Source organism: Erpetoichthys calabaricus, chromosome 1 (genome assembly GCF_900747795.2).
Source record: "Erpetoichthys calabaricus chromosome 1, fErpCal1.3, whole genome shotgun sequence".
NCBI lineage: Eukaryota > Metazoa > Chordata > Cladistia > Polypteriformes > Polypteridae > Erpetoichthys > Erpetoichthys calabaricus.
This window is the reverse complement of record NC_041394.2, coordinates 88,939,808-88,958,072: the sequence shown is the minus strand read 5'-3', so window position 1 is coordinate 88,958,072 and position 18,265 is coordinate 88,939,808. Positions and strand designations below refer to the sequence as shown.

The following is an 18,265-nucleotide window of genomic DNA, read 5'->3' as shown; positions in this document are numbered from 1 at the left end:
AAATAAGAAAAACAGTCCTTAGAATAAAACAGGATAATAAAACCTTAAAAACATTTAAGTGTAATTCTGAATCATTCAGTATCTCCAACGTATTATGCCCAAAGGCTGAAAGAGGACCGGGAGGTGAGAACTAATTGAAACAAAAAAGACGAAACCTATCGCACCAAAGCCTAATCACTAATCAGAATGCAACGTCAGAGGGAAAACCAAATGTTAAAAAACTGCCAATTTAGAGAAATTTGCGCTATTTTTTTTTTTTTTTTTTTAATCTAAAATACGAATGAATCATCGCACCTGTAATTAAGGGGTCGTGATGGTGACATAAGATGCTGTGTCCTCCAAAACCACATTCCTTGGCAACTAGGTGTAGTATGCCAGTAATGGGAATCATTAATTGGCAGCACCTGTATGTTAAACAAACAACATTGCAGCACTGTGAAATAAATAATCCCTGTGATCAGAAAATATTATAATACAAAAATAACTGCACAGAAATGTTCCGGAAATAAAGAAACCCATATTCCTATGCATACTTTTGCTTGTAAATATTTATTCTAGAAGAAGAAAAAAAATTTAAAGTAAACATCTAGTAATAAAACCAGCCTGTGAACTTGTACAGAACCAAGAAAAAAAAACTGACATATAATAGTTCATATATATAATCTTAATACTTAGACATCCAACAAAGTGGTCTGAACTCTTCTGTAACTTTTCGTAAAAATCATAGAGTTTGGTCATTGTCATTGATGTGTGGAAAAAAGGGAGATTAAAGGACTAAACTATGTTGATAAACTTGCCAAACTGCCGACAGAAATAACTTACAGTGATGAGAGGGAATGCATGCTTTGTATTTTGAAGAAAATCCCTCAAATCATTTGTTTAATTGAGACTTTATAAATTATAGGTATCAAGTCTTTGAATCCAAAACGATTTGCTGCATACAATTGCTTGCACCCACCTCAGGTTAGGGACTTAACTATTTCTAAAACTGTAAATTTTAAATTGGCACAGGAGTGGTTAAATAGCAAGAAATGACAAGTTACTGAGTGCCCCTATGTAGCATAGACATGTGTAAGGGTTTCTGCAAGCCAGTAAAACTAACCAGCTGTTGCCTTTAAAATCATGGCATATGCTTGTAAAGATTGTGAAAGCATCAGTTTGTACCTCTTTTATGTGATATTCTACATTTCATCTAAACTGAAATGTTTTTTTGAAATTGATGACACCTTGCAATCTGTCCTTGTTGGACTTTTTACCTCCAATAGAAAGTTCTCCTTATGTAATTAGGAACACTATTGTTTCTCTTTACATAAGTGAGATGCTTTTCAGTTACTGCATAAACAACTGTGTTCATAAGTTTACATATCCTGGCAGAATTTGTGAAATATTGGCCTTTGTTTGGAAAATATAAGTAATCATGCAGAAATGTTTCCTTTTAATTAGGGTGTGTGCTCAGGCAGGGCAGTTTATTATCACATAATTGTGTGTGCCCTTTTTAAATCATAATGATAACTGAAATCACCGAAATGGGCCTGTTCAAAAGTTTACATACCCTTGAATGTTGGGGCTGAAGATATACGCACAAGTTGACACATACAGGTTCAAATTAAGGGTAGTTAATGGAGCGGTCCACATCTGTAACCTCTTTGATTGTAATCAGTGTCTGTGCATAAATAGTCCATTTGAATTCATGCAGAGCTGCGCTGACTTTACTGGATACCAAGCCCATGGGGAAGGCAAAAGAACTGTCAAAGGACCTTCAAGAAAAGGTTGTTGATATGTATAAGGATATAAAAAGATATCTGGAGATCTGAATATGCTTGTCAGTAGTGTTCAGAAAAAAGGTGGAAAGTTAGTTGTTCTGTTGTTATGAAGCTACAGTCAGGTAGATCAACCAAGATTTCAGCCACAACTGCCAGGACCATTTTTCAAGCTGACAAGAAAAACTCAGATACAGGCATCTGTGCAAACAAGTCACGTTGCTGTTTCAAGATGCACAAATAAGAAGGTACTTACTTTAACAATAATGGACTGCACGGTGGGGATGCAGGAAAAAAAGCCTTTACTATACCAGTGCTACAAAACAGCCCACTTACAATATGCCAAACAGCATCTAGAAAAGCCTCAAAACTTATGGAACAAAGTCCTTTGGAGTGATGAGACCAAAATTGAACTTTATGTTCACAACCATAAACACAATGTTTGGAGAGGATGCAACAAGGCCCATAACGAGAAGTACACCATCCCTACTGTGAAGCATGAGGGTGGATCTCTGATGTTCTGGGACCGTGTGAGCTACAGCAGCATAGGTAGCTTAGTGATGATTGATAGCAAGATGAATACAATATGTTACCAGAAAATATTGGAGAACAACTTGCATTCATCAGTCCTGAAGCTGCGCATGGGACACACTTGGATCTTCCAACATAACAATGATCCAAAACACAAGGCCAAGTTGACCCTTTGGCTGTAGCAGGAAAAAATGTAGGTGCTCGGTGGCCATCACAGTCTCCTGACCTCACTTTCTTTGAGCCACTCAAATGTGCAATTTGTGCAAGGCAACCTAAAAACATACGGGAATTGGAGACTGTTCACCAAGAAGAATGGGCAGCCCTATGACCTGAAATCAAGGGCCTCATCCACAACTACCACAAAAGATTGCATACCATCATTGATGCTAAAGGGGGCAATAAACAGTAGTAAGAACTAAGGGTATGCAAACATCTGAACAGGGACCATCTCATTATTTTCCTTATTGCAATGTTTTGTTTAATGGTTGTGTAGTTCTGTAATGCCTTAAGTTTAACTTGGATTCCATTTAAAGTAAATGAAATGTGTTTTCTTTAAAGTATAGTACACATATTTCAAATTCTGCCAGGGAATGTAAACGTATGAGCACAACTGTACATGTAGAACATTAATAACAAGCATAGTCTAATGACCACTCAAATGTATCCTTCAGTTTAGAATAGACAATGTGTAAAGTAGCACCATTAAAATTTAGTGTTTTACTTTGTAAAATGGAAAGATTTTTGTTTCCTTTAATATTTGAATAAAAAAATACTTAATTGGAAGATATATTTGTGGAAATATATTATCTTTCTTATTTTGCTCAGAACTTTGGTAAATTATCACACTATATAAACAACTGATATCAATATTAAAATATGAAGATACTAATTTTTTTGTTGATAGTAACAAGTGCAAAAATCAAACAAGTATCTTAATAAATAATTCGCCTGCCTCCTCACTCACTCACGTCCGTCCAAAGCCGAATGCGCAGTCGCCTTCTGTGCACGTCCGAAGCCGAATGCTCAGTCGCCTTCTGTGCAGCTGCCCAAAAAACCTTACGAGACCGACATCCAAGCCCAACCTCACAGCAGGCAGCGGATTTACGGCCGCAAAAATTCAAAGAGAAAGACGACTTCGATTTAAGCTCTAGAGGCCTGAAAGGCGATTTCGACTACAACTCGATGCCTAATTACGCATTCATTAAATACACCTATATCAGGTTTGTGGTGCTTATACTTATTACTATTCCATATTATACTGGAACATTCATCATTCAGTATTATACTATAGGCCTGGAAAATTCATCAACTAACAGTACAAGCCTGTACAGTAATGAGTAAAGCGGACTACAATCTTTACAAAACAACTTCTTTGTTACTTATCATTTGTTCTTCATACACTGCTGACACAAACTCGTGCCCGTTTCATCTTACGTTGTCGAAACGGGCTCTTTGTCTAGTTTAATATAAACCAATAAAGTATTTAACATTGCATATTATAAGATTTCAGTTAAGACTGACAGTATTGTATGAGCTAGCACAATTCAGAATGTGTTCAGATTGTATATCAGTCAAATAATGTTCTCAAGATAACATAGGCATTTGGAATATTGGATAGATATGCAGTTCCTTTCATAATAACCACATTTCTAAATGAGTTGAGTAACTAGTATTTAACCCTCTCATATAAAGAGTAGATGGTTTTACACAACACAGATTTAATGTCCAGGTTGAAAAAATGTTTGAACAAAGTTGAAGTTAAAGCATCTGACTTCATTTTACGCAGTTTCATTGAGTACCTATCAGTTTAGTTTTAAAATTACTGATGCTTGTTATTATTTTAAAAATCTTATTTGTTTCTACTTAAGATATTAGTATGGAATATTTGTTTATAGGTATAAACTTAACTCATCGTAATTATGTGTATGTGTTTATGTTGTCACTGATTTGTTTTTGTTATTTGTAACTGTTCTACTAAGCTTTCATTTGCAGACCATAGCAGCATGAACTCCTTTAATGTTTATTACAGAAGAAGTTTTTTTTATTTACTTTTGATGCTTCATTGAATTGTATGTGTGGTTTGTTTCAGTATATGTTTGTGTTTGTAAGATATTTATATATTATAATTCTTTGCTCACGTAGTTTTGAGCTAATCTGGTAGCAAAGTAGCATCTGCTGTTGTGACATATTATGTTTGAATCTAGCAAAGGCTTTATGTATATAAATTCCTCAGCATCACTTGTATATTGCCTATCTCTTTAACATTTTAAGTCCACTATTAATTCTTTACCCTGCAGCCCTGAATTGGATTAAGTGGGTTTGAGAATATTATTTCTATTTCACACCAGTTACAAAGATCAGTGAATTATAGGTTTTCTAGCACCACCATGTATCACTGTAACCTTTCACATGTTGGATGAGAGCTAACTCCTCTTTACTTGCTTCTGTGATATGATCAGGCTCATACACAGCTTATTTTACATACATTTGCTTGCATTCCGAATATAGTATGTTCCAACTAGTCAGTCTAATTTTGAATTTAAATGTTGTATCTATTACTTTATGTGCACAGTGTTACACAGTTAACTCTCTTCATAGTGCACTCCTTAACACAGTAGTATTCTCAACATATCTTTTTCAACCTTTTAATTGGCTATTGAAATATAACATATAAATATCTAGCAAATGCACTGTTATGTTAAACACTGTATAAAAATAGTTTAAGTAAATAAAAGCTAAAATAATCTGTTTTCTGTTGCTGTGAAAACCTTCTGCAAGGTCCATTTGTCGCAGCTACTGAAGTTTACTAAATATAGTATTTGATGACAATGATTACTAGTAATGCACCCTTTTTGTTCAAATTCAGAGGAAGAATCTGTATCTCGCTCTACAGACTGCCACAACTCCTTCCAGAGGCAAAACTGTCCCCTCTCCGGTACAACTTCATTTTACACTTGAGAGAGAGAACTGACTGCATATTGCTAATTCACTGGGTGTGCCAGAACAAGATGGAAGGATGAGAAATGACAGGGGATGTTCTCAGCAGTCAACGTCACTTTGAATGAAAAAAGGGAATTGGGGCAGTTTCAACTGACTTTGAAACTGTTGTTATAGTCAACACATTGGTGTAGCTCATTATTGCCAGTTTAAAATGGCATTTGATTTTGGGTCAGATAATAAATAAATGTATGTTTTGAATGTTACTTCCGTTTGGAATAATTCTAACCTGATGCACTTCCATTTAGTAGTAAATGAAAGGCATTCATTTTCCAAAAGATGGCTTGATTAATTTCTTTTACGTATGAATATTTGACATATTTTACATAAGTAATAAAGCAATTTTTAAAGTTTATTTATTATATATATATATATATATATATATATGTGTGTGTAATGTGCATTATGAAGCTCTAGCCAATAGTGATTGTTCTACCAAAAGTAGCCTCAAACAGTGTTTGGTGCAGAAAGCATGCATTTAAAATTTTTCACACATTAACTTAGTATAAAACAGTGAAAAAAAATAGTAAATTTTGGTTGGTGATTAACCCTTTTTTATTAATGTTCAGTGTGTAGTAGTGTAAAGGTTTTTTTTTGTTTTTACTGAATCATTTCCACAGTACTCAAAATTTGATATCCATAGTTCATTGCAGAATTTCATTTATCATTCATATTCTTTGCTTTATTAAATTGTCCAAAAATTATGAAATAACTTTCAGAACTGTCCCTGCTGTTTTTGATGTTACCTGTAAATTACTTCTTGGTAATAAAATTAATCAACGTATATAATAAAGAATTATTTACTTAATGAATTTTAAGAGCAGAGGTACATTTCAGAAGCATCTTTAATTATAAAAATCTATTTAATGGAATAGTTTGGTCTTGCTCTTGACGGATAAAATGCAAGTCATTCAAGGAAAACATAGTTTCTTGTCTTTTTGCACTCAACATGTATAAACTTGACATTATTTAGCAGACACCTTTTTATCTGATTTATAAAAACAAGACAAATAATTATAGTGAATAAAAGTTAAAAAGCAAGAATAGTTGTGAATTCTAGAAAACCTATATTTTCAAAAAACTTTGTGTATTAACATGTTTTTTTTCTGTCTAATGCTTTCATTAAGTGTTTTGATGGAAGTGCTTTGTATCGTTACTTGATGGTACATTACAGTCCTATCATTATATCTGTTTACACATTGCATTTTAAAGCACAACATCACACGATCGTCCAATATTCCAGTACTTTTTGTTTGTATTGATCTCCAAAGAATTCAATTTCTATTTCATTTATTCCCAAGTCAGCATTGAATCCATGTCTGGCTTGTACTTTATCTTTTTTTGATTGCTAACAATATACAGTATATTGTAATGAAGGGATTTTCTGACATTAAGTTTAAACACATGTAGCTTAAAATCAACTTTAAAATTTGCACAATACTTTTAATGAGGTTAAGCATAAGCTGTCTGAAACAGTAATTTTGTATGTGTGCACACAAACAGAAAAGGATTCCTAAAAGTGAGTCTTCAGTTATCAGTTTAGAAGTATGAAATATTTCTACCCATCAGCTATTTACATAATCATTTAGATACGCTTATTTTAATCAGTACCTCTCTCTTTGCATTGCTGTTTATGTTTTGCATTGGCTTTATCAAGAATCCTAATATGCTAATTTGTATACTCGTATGAGTTATTAGGAAATGAGTTGCTCTGCTGTAGGGATGTTTTTGAAATCTTAAATAATCAGTTTTGATATATCTCTGATTGGATACAGAAAAGAAAAGTGGAGGCTGTGTCTCTGGCAACGCAGGTGTCTCCAGCTACACCTGTGCCTTCTCTTCCTGCCTCTACAGAAACAAATCAGGCGTCTGTTTACCCTCAGATGAGAGAAACAACCTTTCCTCCTAAATGTGTTGCACGTGAAGACCCTGATCAACTTGCCACAGTAAGTCATATATAATAGAATGTGAATTTGTGAATTTCCTCCTGGGATTAATAAAGTATCTATCTATCTATCTATCTATATCAATCAATCAATCAGATGTGGCCATTATACATTTATGTGAACTGTTTTGTAGACTGCTTCATGCATGCCTTGCTTTTAGAATGTGCATGACTAATTTTAGTTATTTGTTTTGTGTGAAATTCTACTGTTTAGGTAAACATTTCTATAAGTCTTTGCTTTGTCAGTACCTTTCATATATTTAAAAATATTACTATTTGAACAAACTGAAGCAATGATTCAGTTTTAATGAAGGCACCAAATAACTGTATACTGAGTGAACAAGAAGTAAATTATATAATCACTTATAGTGGGGCAAAAAAGTATTTAGTCTCCCACCAATTGTGGGAGAACTTGACCAGTTGTCAAGTTCTCCCACTTAAAAAGATGAGAGAGGCCTGTAATTTTCATCATAGGTATACCTCAACTATGAGAGACAAAATGAGGGAAAAAAAAATCCAGAAAATCACAGTCTGATTTTTGAAGAATTTATTTGCAAATTATGGTGGAAAAAAAGTATTTGGTCAATAACAAAAGTTCATCTCAATACTTTGTTATATACCCTTTGTTGGCAATGACAGAGGTCAAACATTTTCTGTAAGTCTTCACAAGGTTTTCACACACTGTTGCTGTATTTTGGCCCATTCCTCCATGCAGATCTCCTCTGGAGCAGTGATGTTTTGGGGGCTGTCGCTGGGCAACACGGACTTTCAACTCCCTCCAAAGATTTTCTATGGGGTTGAGATCTGGAGACTGGCTAGGCCACTCCAGGACCTTGAAATGCTTCTTACAAAGCCACTCCTTCGTTACCCGGGCGGTGTGTTTGGGATCATTGTCATGCTGAAAGACCCAGCCACGTTTCATCTTCAATGCCCTTGCTGATGGAAGGAGGTTTTCACTCAAAATCTGACGATACATGGCCCCATTCATTCTTTCCTTTACACGGATCAGTCGTCCTGGTCCTTTTGCAGAAAAACACCCCCAAAGCATGATGTTTCTACCCCCATGCTTTACAGTAGGTATGGTGTTCTTTGGATGCAACTCAGCATTCTTTCTCCTCCAAACACGACGAGTAGAGTTTTTACCAAAAAGTTCTATTTTGGTTTCATCTGACCATATGACATTCTCCCAATCCTCTTCTGGATCATCCAAATGCTCTCTAGCAAACTTCAGACGGGCCTGTACATGTACTGGCTTAAGCAGGGGGACACGTCTGGCACTGCAGGATTTGAGTCCCTGGCGGCGTAGTGTGTTACTGATGGTAGCCTTTGTTACTTTGGTCCCAGCTCTCTGCAGGTCATTCACTAGGTACCCCCGTGTGGTTCTGGGATTTTTACTCACCGTTCTTGTGATCATTTTGAACCCACGGGGTGAGGTCTTGGCCACAGTGGAGTTTGGAGTGTGACTGTTTGAGGTTGTGGACAGGTGTCTTTTATATTGATAACGAGTTCAAACAGGTGCCATTAATACAGGTAACGAGTGGAGGACAGAGGAGCCTCTTACAGAAGAAGTTACAAGTCTGTGAGAGCCAGAAATCTTGCTTGTTTGTAGGTGACCAAATACTTATTTTCCACCATAATTTGCAAATAAATTCTTTAAAAATCAGACAATGTGATTTTCTGGATTTTTTTTTCTCATTTTGTCTCTCATAGTTGAGGTATACCTATGATGAAAATTATAGGCCTCTCTCATCTTTTTAAGTGGGAGAACTTGCACAATTGGTGGCTGACTGAATTCTTTTTTGCCCCACTGTATAAATTTGAAGGTGTTATTTTTTTAAGTGATGGAAAGCAGACAAGCCATTAGTTTGAATTTGAAAACAAAATCTCAGATTTTCTGCATAGCCATACATAGGAGTTATTCCATACTTCATTACTTTTCATCCAATTTCAGTATCAGTTTATTACTATCCATATATTTGAAAAAATAATATATTTCAATACAGCTAGAGCTATCCTGGCAGCATTAGGAGAGCCAACCCAAGATGAAATGCCAGTCCATCACAGGGCATGAACATGTTCATACCCACACTAAACAGAACTTAATGCACACTTCTTTAGCATGCCTAAAGAAAAGCCATGTAGACTAAAAAAGCCTGCAGAATCTTTGATACAAAGCATGGTTTGGGCTGGGAGGAAGGTAGATTGTGTTTTTAAAATGTATGGTTATGTTCCAATTTATATATTTCACTTTATTTATAAAAAAAAAAGGAAATTGGTTAAATTGTACTTGCACATGATGGCACCATTTGGTTTTTTTTCTTTTGTACTTGACCCTAGGAAGATGCTCTAGCAATCCCTGCCTCAGATGAAAATTGACAAAATTTATTTTGAGTCACCATAGAAGTCTTAGACTTTGTCAGAGTTAAAGAGTAATTCAGATTGTTGCATTATTAATTAAGTTTGAAATTTTGTAAATATGATACTGCTGGTTAGTTGGTCAAACCTGTCAATTTATGGTAACAAGATTTAGGGTTGGTTTTCTGTAGCTGTCAGTTTTGTTTTGTTTTTGTTTTGTTTTTTAAGAGAAGGAAATCTGCTATTAATATGAAAATACATTGACTAATGGTTAAATCAGTCTCAGAAATAACACCAAAGCTCAAAAACTAGTTGTCAGGATTGTTTTTTCATTTGCAAAACTGCCGCTTTCTAAAATATTTGTTTTGTTTCATGACAAAGTTTTTACTCATCCACTCTTTTGACTCTACTAAATCGGCTGCTTTTTCAGAAGTGTCCTAAATTAAATTCCTTATCAGAATAATATAGTCATGGAAATTCTTGATTGCTGAATATGCCCTGGTTGACTGTGAGAAATCTGCCAACAAACACACTTGCGTTCAACATGATTCTTTTTCCTATGTTTAGAATGGTTCAGCCCGACGTTTAATTCCAACTCAGCCTGGAAGGAAAAGAAAAGCCAACTGCCTGGGTACAGATGAGGTAAGCATAGGTTTTATATTGTTTTAGGGCTAAAGAGTAGTGTTTTTATTTTTATAGGTTTTATTCATTTGCCAGGCTGGTGATTCTCGTCAGTGGCATGGCAAACCTAAACTTCATTTTATTTGGGATAATAATTTGTAGGATGGTAGTGTCATACAAGAACAGTTATAAATAATCCAGCATTTAAACTTATCAGATTTTCAGAAAATCTGAAAAAACTCTGTGTAGAGAAACATTTAAAAAGTTAAGAATACCAAGACAAATCAATAGATGTACTTAAATAAAATAGTGTAGCGAATTTGATACAAAAAGAAGGCCTATTAGAATGGCTGTGTGTAACTTCATTTTTACAGAAGTTATTCAAGCAAAATTAACATAGTAAAGAGGATTGATTTTTGAGAATAATATAAAATGTTTTTAGACTGTTGCTATTTCAATAGATTAATAAGATGAAAAAGTGTTTCCACTTCACTTTACTGGTAAGGCTAGGTTGTGTAATTGTAATGGATAATAATTTGTTAAGTGTAATAATTGTTGGATTTTGTTACTTACATCTATGTGTGCTGAACATAAAAGGTATCCAAGCTCATTCGCTGGTATTTACTGAAGCAATTATAGTTAACATGTTACTTTACAGGACTCGCAAGACAGTTCAGATGGGATTCCATCAGCACCACGTATGACTGGTAGTTTGGTGTCTGACCGTAGTCACGATGACATTATTACACGAATGAAAAATATAGACTGCATTGAGTTGGGTCGACATAGACTCAAACCTTGGTACTTCTCTCCCTACCCTCAAGAGCTTACTACATTGCCAATCCTATACCTCTGTGAATTTTGCCTCAAGTTTGTGAAAAGCCTCAAGTGTCTACAAAGGCATCTGGTGAGTCTTTCTGATTATAACATTTGCCTTACTAACATGTTGTATTGTTTTCACTTTTCAGATAATTGCATTTTCATGAAAATAGACAACTCAACCATCTCAAACTGACTTAATCCATTCAAGATCACAAAGAGCTAGAGCCTGTCCAAGCATAGCAGGCCCAAGGCAGCAACCACCTCTTGTCTGCAAACAGTTTTTAATTTCCAGTTAACAAATCTTGTTCATGTTTGGCATGTGGAAGGACAGGCAAAGTACCAAAAAAAAATGTACACCCGAAGAGAATGTGCGCATTGCACACAGTGCCTAGTTGTGGTATTTAAGCTCTGGATGGGGGATCTGTAAGGTAGAAGCACTAACTGCTACATTGTGCTGCCACCAAGTTATATGATCTACCCAGAAAAGAAAAAGAGTCTCAAGCTATAACAATTATATATGCTTGCATTTGCTTGTATGTTTGTCTTCTGTGCTCTATTTAATTAGATTTATTAATGCAGAAAATGTTTTTCTTTTATTTGCAATTTGATAATTTGACTGAGTTTTATTTTTAGACAAAATGTAATCTACGTCACCCACCAGGAAATGAAATCTACAGAAAGGGGACCATTTCCTTCTTTGAAATTGATGGAAGAAAAAATAAGGCAAGTGTGTTTGTTTAAATTTTTCTATTGCACATTTCATAAATACAGTACAAGTATTTTATAAAGGTTTTTATTAATTGAAGTTACTATAACCACACTACTTTTAACTTTGACCTTACCAAAACATTGTGTATTGTTGTTTAAGAAATGCTCTTTTAATAAAGGTTAACTGATAGTTGAGTATTTTGGTCTGTACTTTTTGTTATGAAGTTCTGTAAATGAAGATCCCTCTAATTAAATTTAATTAATTTCTCCTTTAAATTTATTGGATTCGCTATAAGTTAGATGTGTAACTACTCCATGCAGGTGGTGCAGTGGTAGCACTGCGCCTCAACGTAAGGGGATGTGTTCGTGTCCCAGGTCCTCCCTGTGTTGAGCACAAAGTTCTTTGAATAGTGAGAAAAGTACTATATAAATGTAAAGAGTTATTATTATTACATTATGAGTAATACTTTACTGATAAACCTCTCTGAAAAAGATGAAAATGTGATCTATGATAAGTGGTCCAAATACATATGAGGAAGTTAATGCAGTGTTTCAGAAATGTGTGTGTCTTTAAACTTCCCAAATCTACAAGTACAGTACATATTTGATAACATTCTATTTAATTTTTTATTCTTTTTATTTGCAAACCAGACATACTCTCAGAATCTGTGCCTACTTGCCAAGTGCTTCCTAGACCACAAGACACTCTACTACGACACAGATCCATTCCTTTTCTATGTTATGACAGAGTATGACTCCAAGGGCTTTCATATCGTTGGGTACTTCTCAAAGGTACTTGTTTTTATTTAAATTTTGTTGTTTAGTTTGCATTTCTGATGTGACATGCAAAAAAATTATTTTTTTTTTTGGGCACAGCTAACTCTGAACAGGGAAGAGCTTACTGAGTAATTCTACAAGACTCTTTTTTTCAGCAAATATTTGTGTTTACATTTAGGAAAAGGAATCAACAGAAGATTACAATGTTGCATGTATCCTGACACTTCCACCTTACCAAAGGAGAGGTTATGGCAAACTTCTCATTGAATTTAGTGAGTATTATCTCTTTGTTCTTGTGTCTTCTTTATTTTAACATTGAACTGTATTTTATCTTGCATTTTAAATACCTTGATTGTATTTTACATAAACCATAAATAATATGGTATAGATTATATGATAGATTGTAAGTTGTTTACTCCATTTGTAGGAGTAGGTTAGTGGAAGCAAATGTAGATACTACGCTGCAGTTTGTTTAGAGTCCAGCTGGTATATACCAAGGCTTTTAGTCCAAAAAATCCAGTGTTAATAATACATTTTATTTATATAGCGCCTTTCCCATGCTTAAGGCACTTCAGAGTTTAAGATAGAACGGCAGGGAATACAGTATATAGCATTGTACAAACTAGATAAATAAATAGACAAGATTAAGACAGGCTTTTTTTTCTCTGAATTTACTAACAGACAACATAATTGATGGTCTAGCACACACACATACAGGTTACATGAACATCTTGACATAAAGGTGAACTGAGATAGGGGAGTAAAGTCAAGTAGAGCTAAAAGCCTTCCTGAACAGATGAGTTTTGAGTTGTTTTTTAAAAGAATTCATGGAGTCATATGACCTGATTAATTTCGGTAGGTTATTCCAGAATCTGGGTGCTATACAACTGAAGGCCCTGTCACCCATGGAGTGTAGATTAGTGTGGGGCACAAGATTGCAAGAATCAGAGGCCTTAGTGGGTGGACAGGCACATAGTGATGGAGAAGGTCACTGATGTAGTTTGGCGCAAGGTCGTTTAAGGCTTTGTAGGTTATTAGTAGGATTTTATATTCGATTCTGTAAGACACAGGGAGCCAGCGAAGGCGGAGCAGGATGGGTGTGATGTGCTCGCTGCTGCTGGTCCGTAAGGACTCTTGCAGCCGAGTTTTGAATACGCTGGAGCTGTGATATAAGATTAGAAGGGGCACCTGCCAGCAGTGAATTACAATGATCGATGCGGGATGTGATAAAAGCATGGACAGGTTTCTCAGCATTAGAAAAGGAGAGAAAGAAGCGAACACGGGATATGTTACGGAGGTGAAAGTAAGAAAGTTTCTTAATGTGATTTATGTGGGCGGAATAAGAAAGGGAGGAATCAAAAATGACACCAAGATTCTTTGCAGTAGAGGCAGGTCTGATGAGATCACCACCAAGATGGACTGGGAAGGAGCTCATTTTATTTTTTTTTTTATATTTTTATTTTATTAATTTTCATTGTAATCATTCCATACAAACAGATCCATTTATAACCCAACAAATTTGAAAACAAATCAAACCCCATCCCTGAGAAGGAGAGCTTAGCTAAAGGAAAATTTCTTTAAGCTTTTTAATAAGGCAACATTAGACAAAAGAAGGGGAGAAGTAAATATCTATATAAATAAGAGATGGAGAAGGGAGTTAAATACAATAATAGTTAATTCTCTTATTCTAAAATAATATTGATTAAATCCTGCCAAGTTTTGAAAAAATTTTGTACAGATCCTCTAACTGAAAATTTGATTTTTTCCAATTTCAAATAATATAAAACATCAGTTTCCCACTGACTTATAAGAGGAGAATTAGGATTCTTCCAATTTAACAAAATAAGTCTGCGTGCCAAGAGTGTAGTGAATGCAATCACCGTTTGTTTGTCCTTCTCCAATTCAAGTCCATCTGGAAGGACACCAAACACAGCTGTTAGTGGGTTAGGGAGGGATTGTGATACTAAGGCTGTCTGAGAGGCACTTAAAAATTTTTGTCCAAAATGATGTTAGTTTGGTGGCAGGCCCCAGAACATGTGACCCAGTGAGGCAGGAGCTTGGTTGCAGCGCTCGCAGGTTGGATCCTGGCCTGGAAACATTTTGGACAGTTTTAAGCGAGACAGATGAGCTCGATATATAATTTTTAGTTGAATAATTCTATGCTTTGCGCATATAGAACTCGAGTGAATTCTCTGCTTTGCTACCTTCCACTCCTTTTCTGATATATTGATTAAGAGATCTTCTTCCCAATGTCCTCTTGGATCTTTGAAAGGTAGGGACTCTAATAAGATTTTATATATTGCGGAAATAGTGTTTGTTTCCTCGGAATTGAGCAGTATTTTTTCCAGCATTGTGGAGGGTGCAAGGTGGGGGAAATCGGGCAATTTCTGTTTAACAAAATTTCTAATTTGAAGATAGTAAAAGAAATGTGTAGCTGGGAGGTTAAATTTTGAACGTAATTGTTCAAAAGATGTAAATATGTTGTCTATATAAAGATCTCTGAGCATTTTAATCCCAAAACTTTTCCAGGTATTAAAAACTGGATATACTTGCGAAGGTTGAAAGAGGTGGTTCCCTTGCAAAGGTGCCACTGATAAAAGATTTTCCATCTTAAAATGCTTCCTAATTTGGTTCCATATTCTGAGTGAGTAAAGCACAATTGGGTTATTAGTATATTTGCGATAACTTTCATTTATTGGAGAGCAAAGCAGGGAATATAAAGAAGTACTACAGGATTTTACTTCTATTGCAGACCAAGCCTGTGTATGTGCATTTATTTGTGTCCAGGTTTTTATGGCTTGTATGTTTGCTGCCCAGTAATAAAACTGAAAATTAGGTAAAGCCATGCCACCTTCTGCCTGAGGTCTTTGTAGGGTCGCTCTTCGGATACGTGGGTGTTTTGAGTTCCAAATGAATGAGGTTATTATTGAATCTAACTGTTTAAAAAACGATTTATTGATATATATTGAAATGTTTTGAAATAAAAAGAGAAGTTTAGGAAGGATATTCATCTTAACACTGTTAATTCTTCCGGCTAGAGTGAGATGAAGGGTTGACCATCTATGCAAGTCTTGCTTAATTTTTTCCATACAGACGCCAAAATTTTGTTGATAAAGAGCTTTATGTTTACTTGTGATATTTACCCCTAGGTATTTAAACTGATCTGCTATGGTAAAAGGTAGGGTGTCTAATTTAATATTATATGCTTGTGAGTTCACTGGAAAGAGTATACTTTTATTCAGATTAATTCTAAGACCAGATATCTTTTGAAATTCTGTTAGTGCTGTTAAAACAGCAGGGACAGTGTTTTCTGGGTCCGATATATATAAGACCATATCATCTGCATATAGAGAAATTTTCTGTTCCAGTCCTTCTCTGACAATCCCCTTTATCTGATGAGAATTTCGGCAGTGAACCGCCAGTGGTTCAATAGCGATTGCAAACAACAGTGGCGACAAGGGGACATCCTTGTCTGGTACCACGTTCTAGTTTAAAGTAGTCTGAGCAAATTTTATTAATACAAACTGAAGCTTCTGGACTGGTATACAGTAGTTTAATCCAAGCACAAATATTCGGGCCAAACCCAAATTTCTCCAATGCAGTGAAAAGGTAATTCCATTCGATCATGTCAAATGCCTTTTCTGCGTCTAATGATAGTAATATCTCTGGGGTGTTTTGATTTTGCTGGTGAATATATAACATTAAACAAGCGTCGGAGATTTGAAGATAGATGTCGGCCTTTAATAAATCCAGTTTGATCTTGTGATATTACCGAGGGCAGCACTTTCTCCATCCTTCTAGCTAGGATTTTTGAGAGTATCTTAACATCATTATTCAGGAGTGAAATTGGTCTATATGATGCACATTGTAACAAGTCCTTATTTTGTTTAGGGAAAGACGGTGATTAATGCTTGTCGAAATGTTTGAGGTAGTATTTGGTGGTCTTTAGCTTCTGTAAATGTTACCAATAAGAGTGGAGCTAGCTGAGTGGAGAATTTCTTATAAAACTCTACGGGGTAACCATCAGGGCCTGATGATTTCCCGCTTTGTAGTGACTTTATAGCGTCTAGTAATTCTGTTAGCGTTAGAGGTTTATCTAGTTCCTCAGCACTTAAAGCATCTATTTGTGGTATTTGTGAATTATCCAGAAATGCATTAGATTGCGTGTTGTCTTCTTTGGGCTCAGTGGAATATAAAGACTTATAGTAATCTCTAAATGTGTGCATTATTTTATTATGGTCGATGATTTCTTCTCCATTCTTGTTGGTGATTACTGGTATTGCATTGTGAACTTCTTGTTTATGAATTTGTTGAGCTAAAAGCTTATTAGCTTTTTCTCCGTGTTCATAGTAATGCTGTCTAGACTTATAAATAAGTTGTTCAGTTTCTTTAGTTGTTAAGATGTTAAGTTCTGTATGCAGGGCCTGCCTTTTCCTGTGAAGAGCTTCACTTGGACGCCTGGCTTGTTCTTCATCTATTCTAGTAATTTCATTTCTTAGCTCTGACACTTTCTTGGTTTCTAATTTATTTCTATGGGAAAGATATGAAATAATCTGGCCTCTTAGGAAGGCCTTTAGAGTTTTCCCAGAGTGTTCCTGCAGAAACCTCTGTAGACGTGTTTGTCTCTAGGAAGAAGCTGATTTGTTTGGATATAAATTCTGTGCAGTTCTCGTCTGCCAATAAAAGAGGGTTAAGACGCCATCTGCGAGGTGAGTACGAGGGGGCTTATTGATTTTAGCTCCAAGACTAGAGGGGCATGGTCAGAGATAACAATTGTGTCATATTTGCATGATTTAATTGTAGGCAGGAAATTATTATCTATAAAAAAATAATCAATTCTTGAGTAGCTATAATGCACTGGTGAGTAGAACGAGTATGTTCTTGAGTTTGGGTTAAGAAACCTCCAGGGGGTCTGATAAGTTGTGATCATTTAAAAACTGTGTAATTATCTTTGCAGTATTAGATGTCGTCCCCCCCTGTCACAGGAGTCCTATCTAAGAGTGGATTTAAAACACAATTAAAGTCCCCAGCCATTATAATTTTATGAGTGTTCACACTGGGAATGGATGCAAATAGATTTTGCATGAATTCCTTATCATCAACATTGGGTGCATAAACATTTATCAAAATCATTTTACTGTTATATAAGTTGCCCATGACCATCACATATCTCCCTTCAGGGTCCGACACTACCTCTGATGCTACAATGGAACTGTTCTATGTATGAGAATTCCCACCCCTCTAGTTTTCTTTATAAAGCTAGAATGGAACATTTGGCCAGTCCAGTCTTTTTGTAATCTGAACTGATCCTTGGTTAGTAAGTGGGTCTCCTGTAAAAATAGTATTTTTAGCGTTTAAGCCTGTTAGGTGAGAGCATACTTTCTTTCTCTTTAATTCGTGATTCAGGCCTTTAACATTCCAGCTCACAAAGTTAACTGTCCCATCATGGAGACATTGATTCTGAGTTTTTAATGTCATTTTATAGTTTTAATTGGTAATATGGCAGTTTTTAATCTTAGTTTCAAGATTCCCCAGGAGTTGTTGCATGTTAGCCTGTTGCTGCATTGATATTTATAATTATAAGGATTATAAGAATAGATTAGATATAACCTGCTCTCCTTCTCTCCCCCCCTTTACCCCCCCCCCCCCCCCATTTTGCCTCCCCACATGAGGCTAGACCCCACTTCGCGATGTCCAGTCCTCTGACATACGAAGAGACAGAGCACGTCCAAAACAAAACAAACCCACC

General features: G+C 35.5%; 1 protein-coding gene across 3 annotated transcripts in view; it reads left to right on the top strand.

Moving 5' to 3' along the window:
• LOC114652966 (histone acetyltransferase KAT5) overlaps positions 1 to 18,265 on the top strand; it is a 56,045-nt gene that overhangs the window by 22,764 nt on the left and 15,016 nt on the right. For 2 of the 3 annotated variants that reach the window (XM_028803219.2, XM_028803220.2), the window contains exons 6-12: positions 5,158 to 5,226; positions 7,064 to 7,234; positions 10,156 to 10,230; positions 10,868 to 11,116; positions 11,665 to 11,754; positions 12,391 to 12,531; positions 12,695 to 12,788. In XM_028803219.2, the coding sequence (XP_028659052.1) occupies positions 5,158 to 5,226; positions 7,064 to 7,234; positions 10,156 to 10,230; positions 10,868 to 11,116; positions 11,665 to 11,754; positions 12,391 to 12,531; positions 12,695 to 12,788 (889 nt within the window). The remainder of the gene's footprint in view (positions 1 to 5,157; positions 5,227 to 7,063; positions 7,235 to 10,155; positions 10,231 to 10,867; positions 11,117 to 11,664; positions 11,755 to 12,390; positions 12,532 to 12,694; positions 12,789 to 18,265) is intronic. The other variant, XM_028803221.2, reaches the window with a different exon arrangement.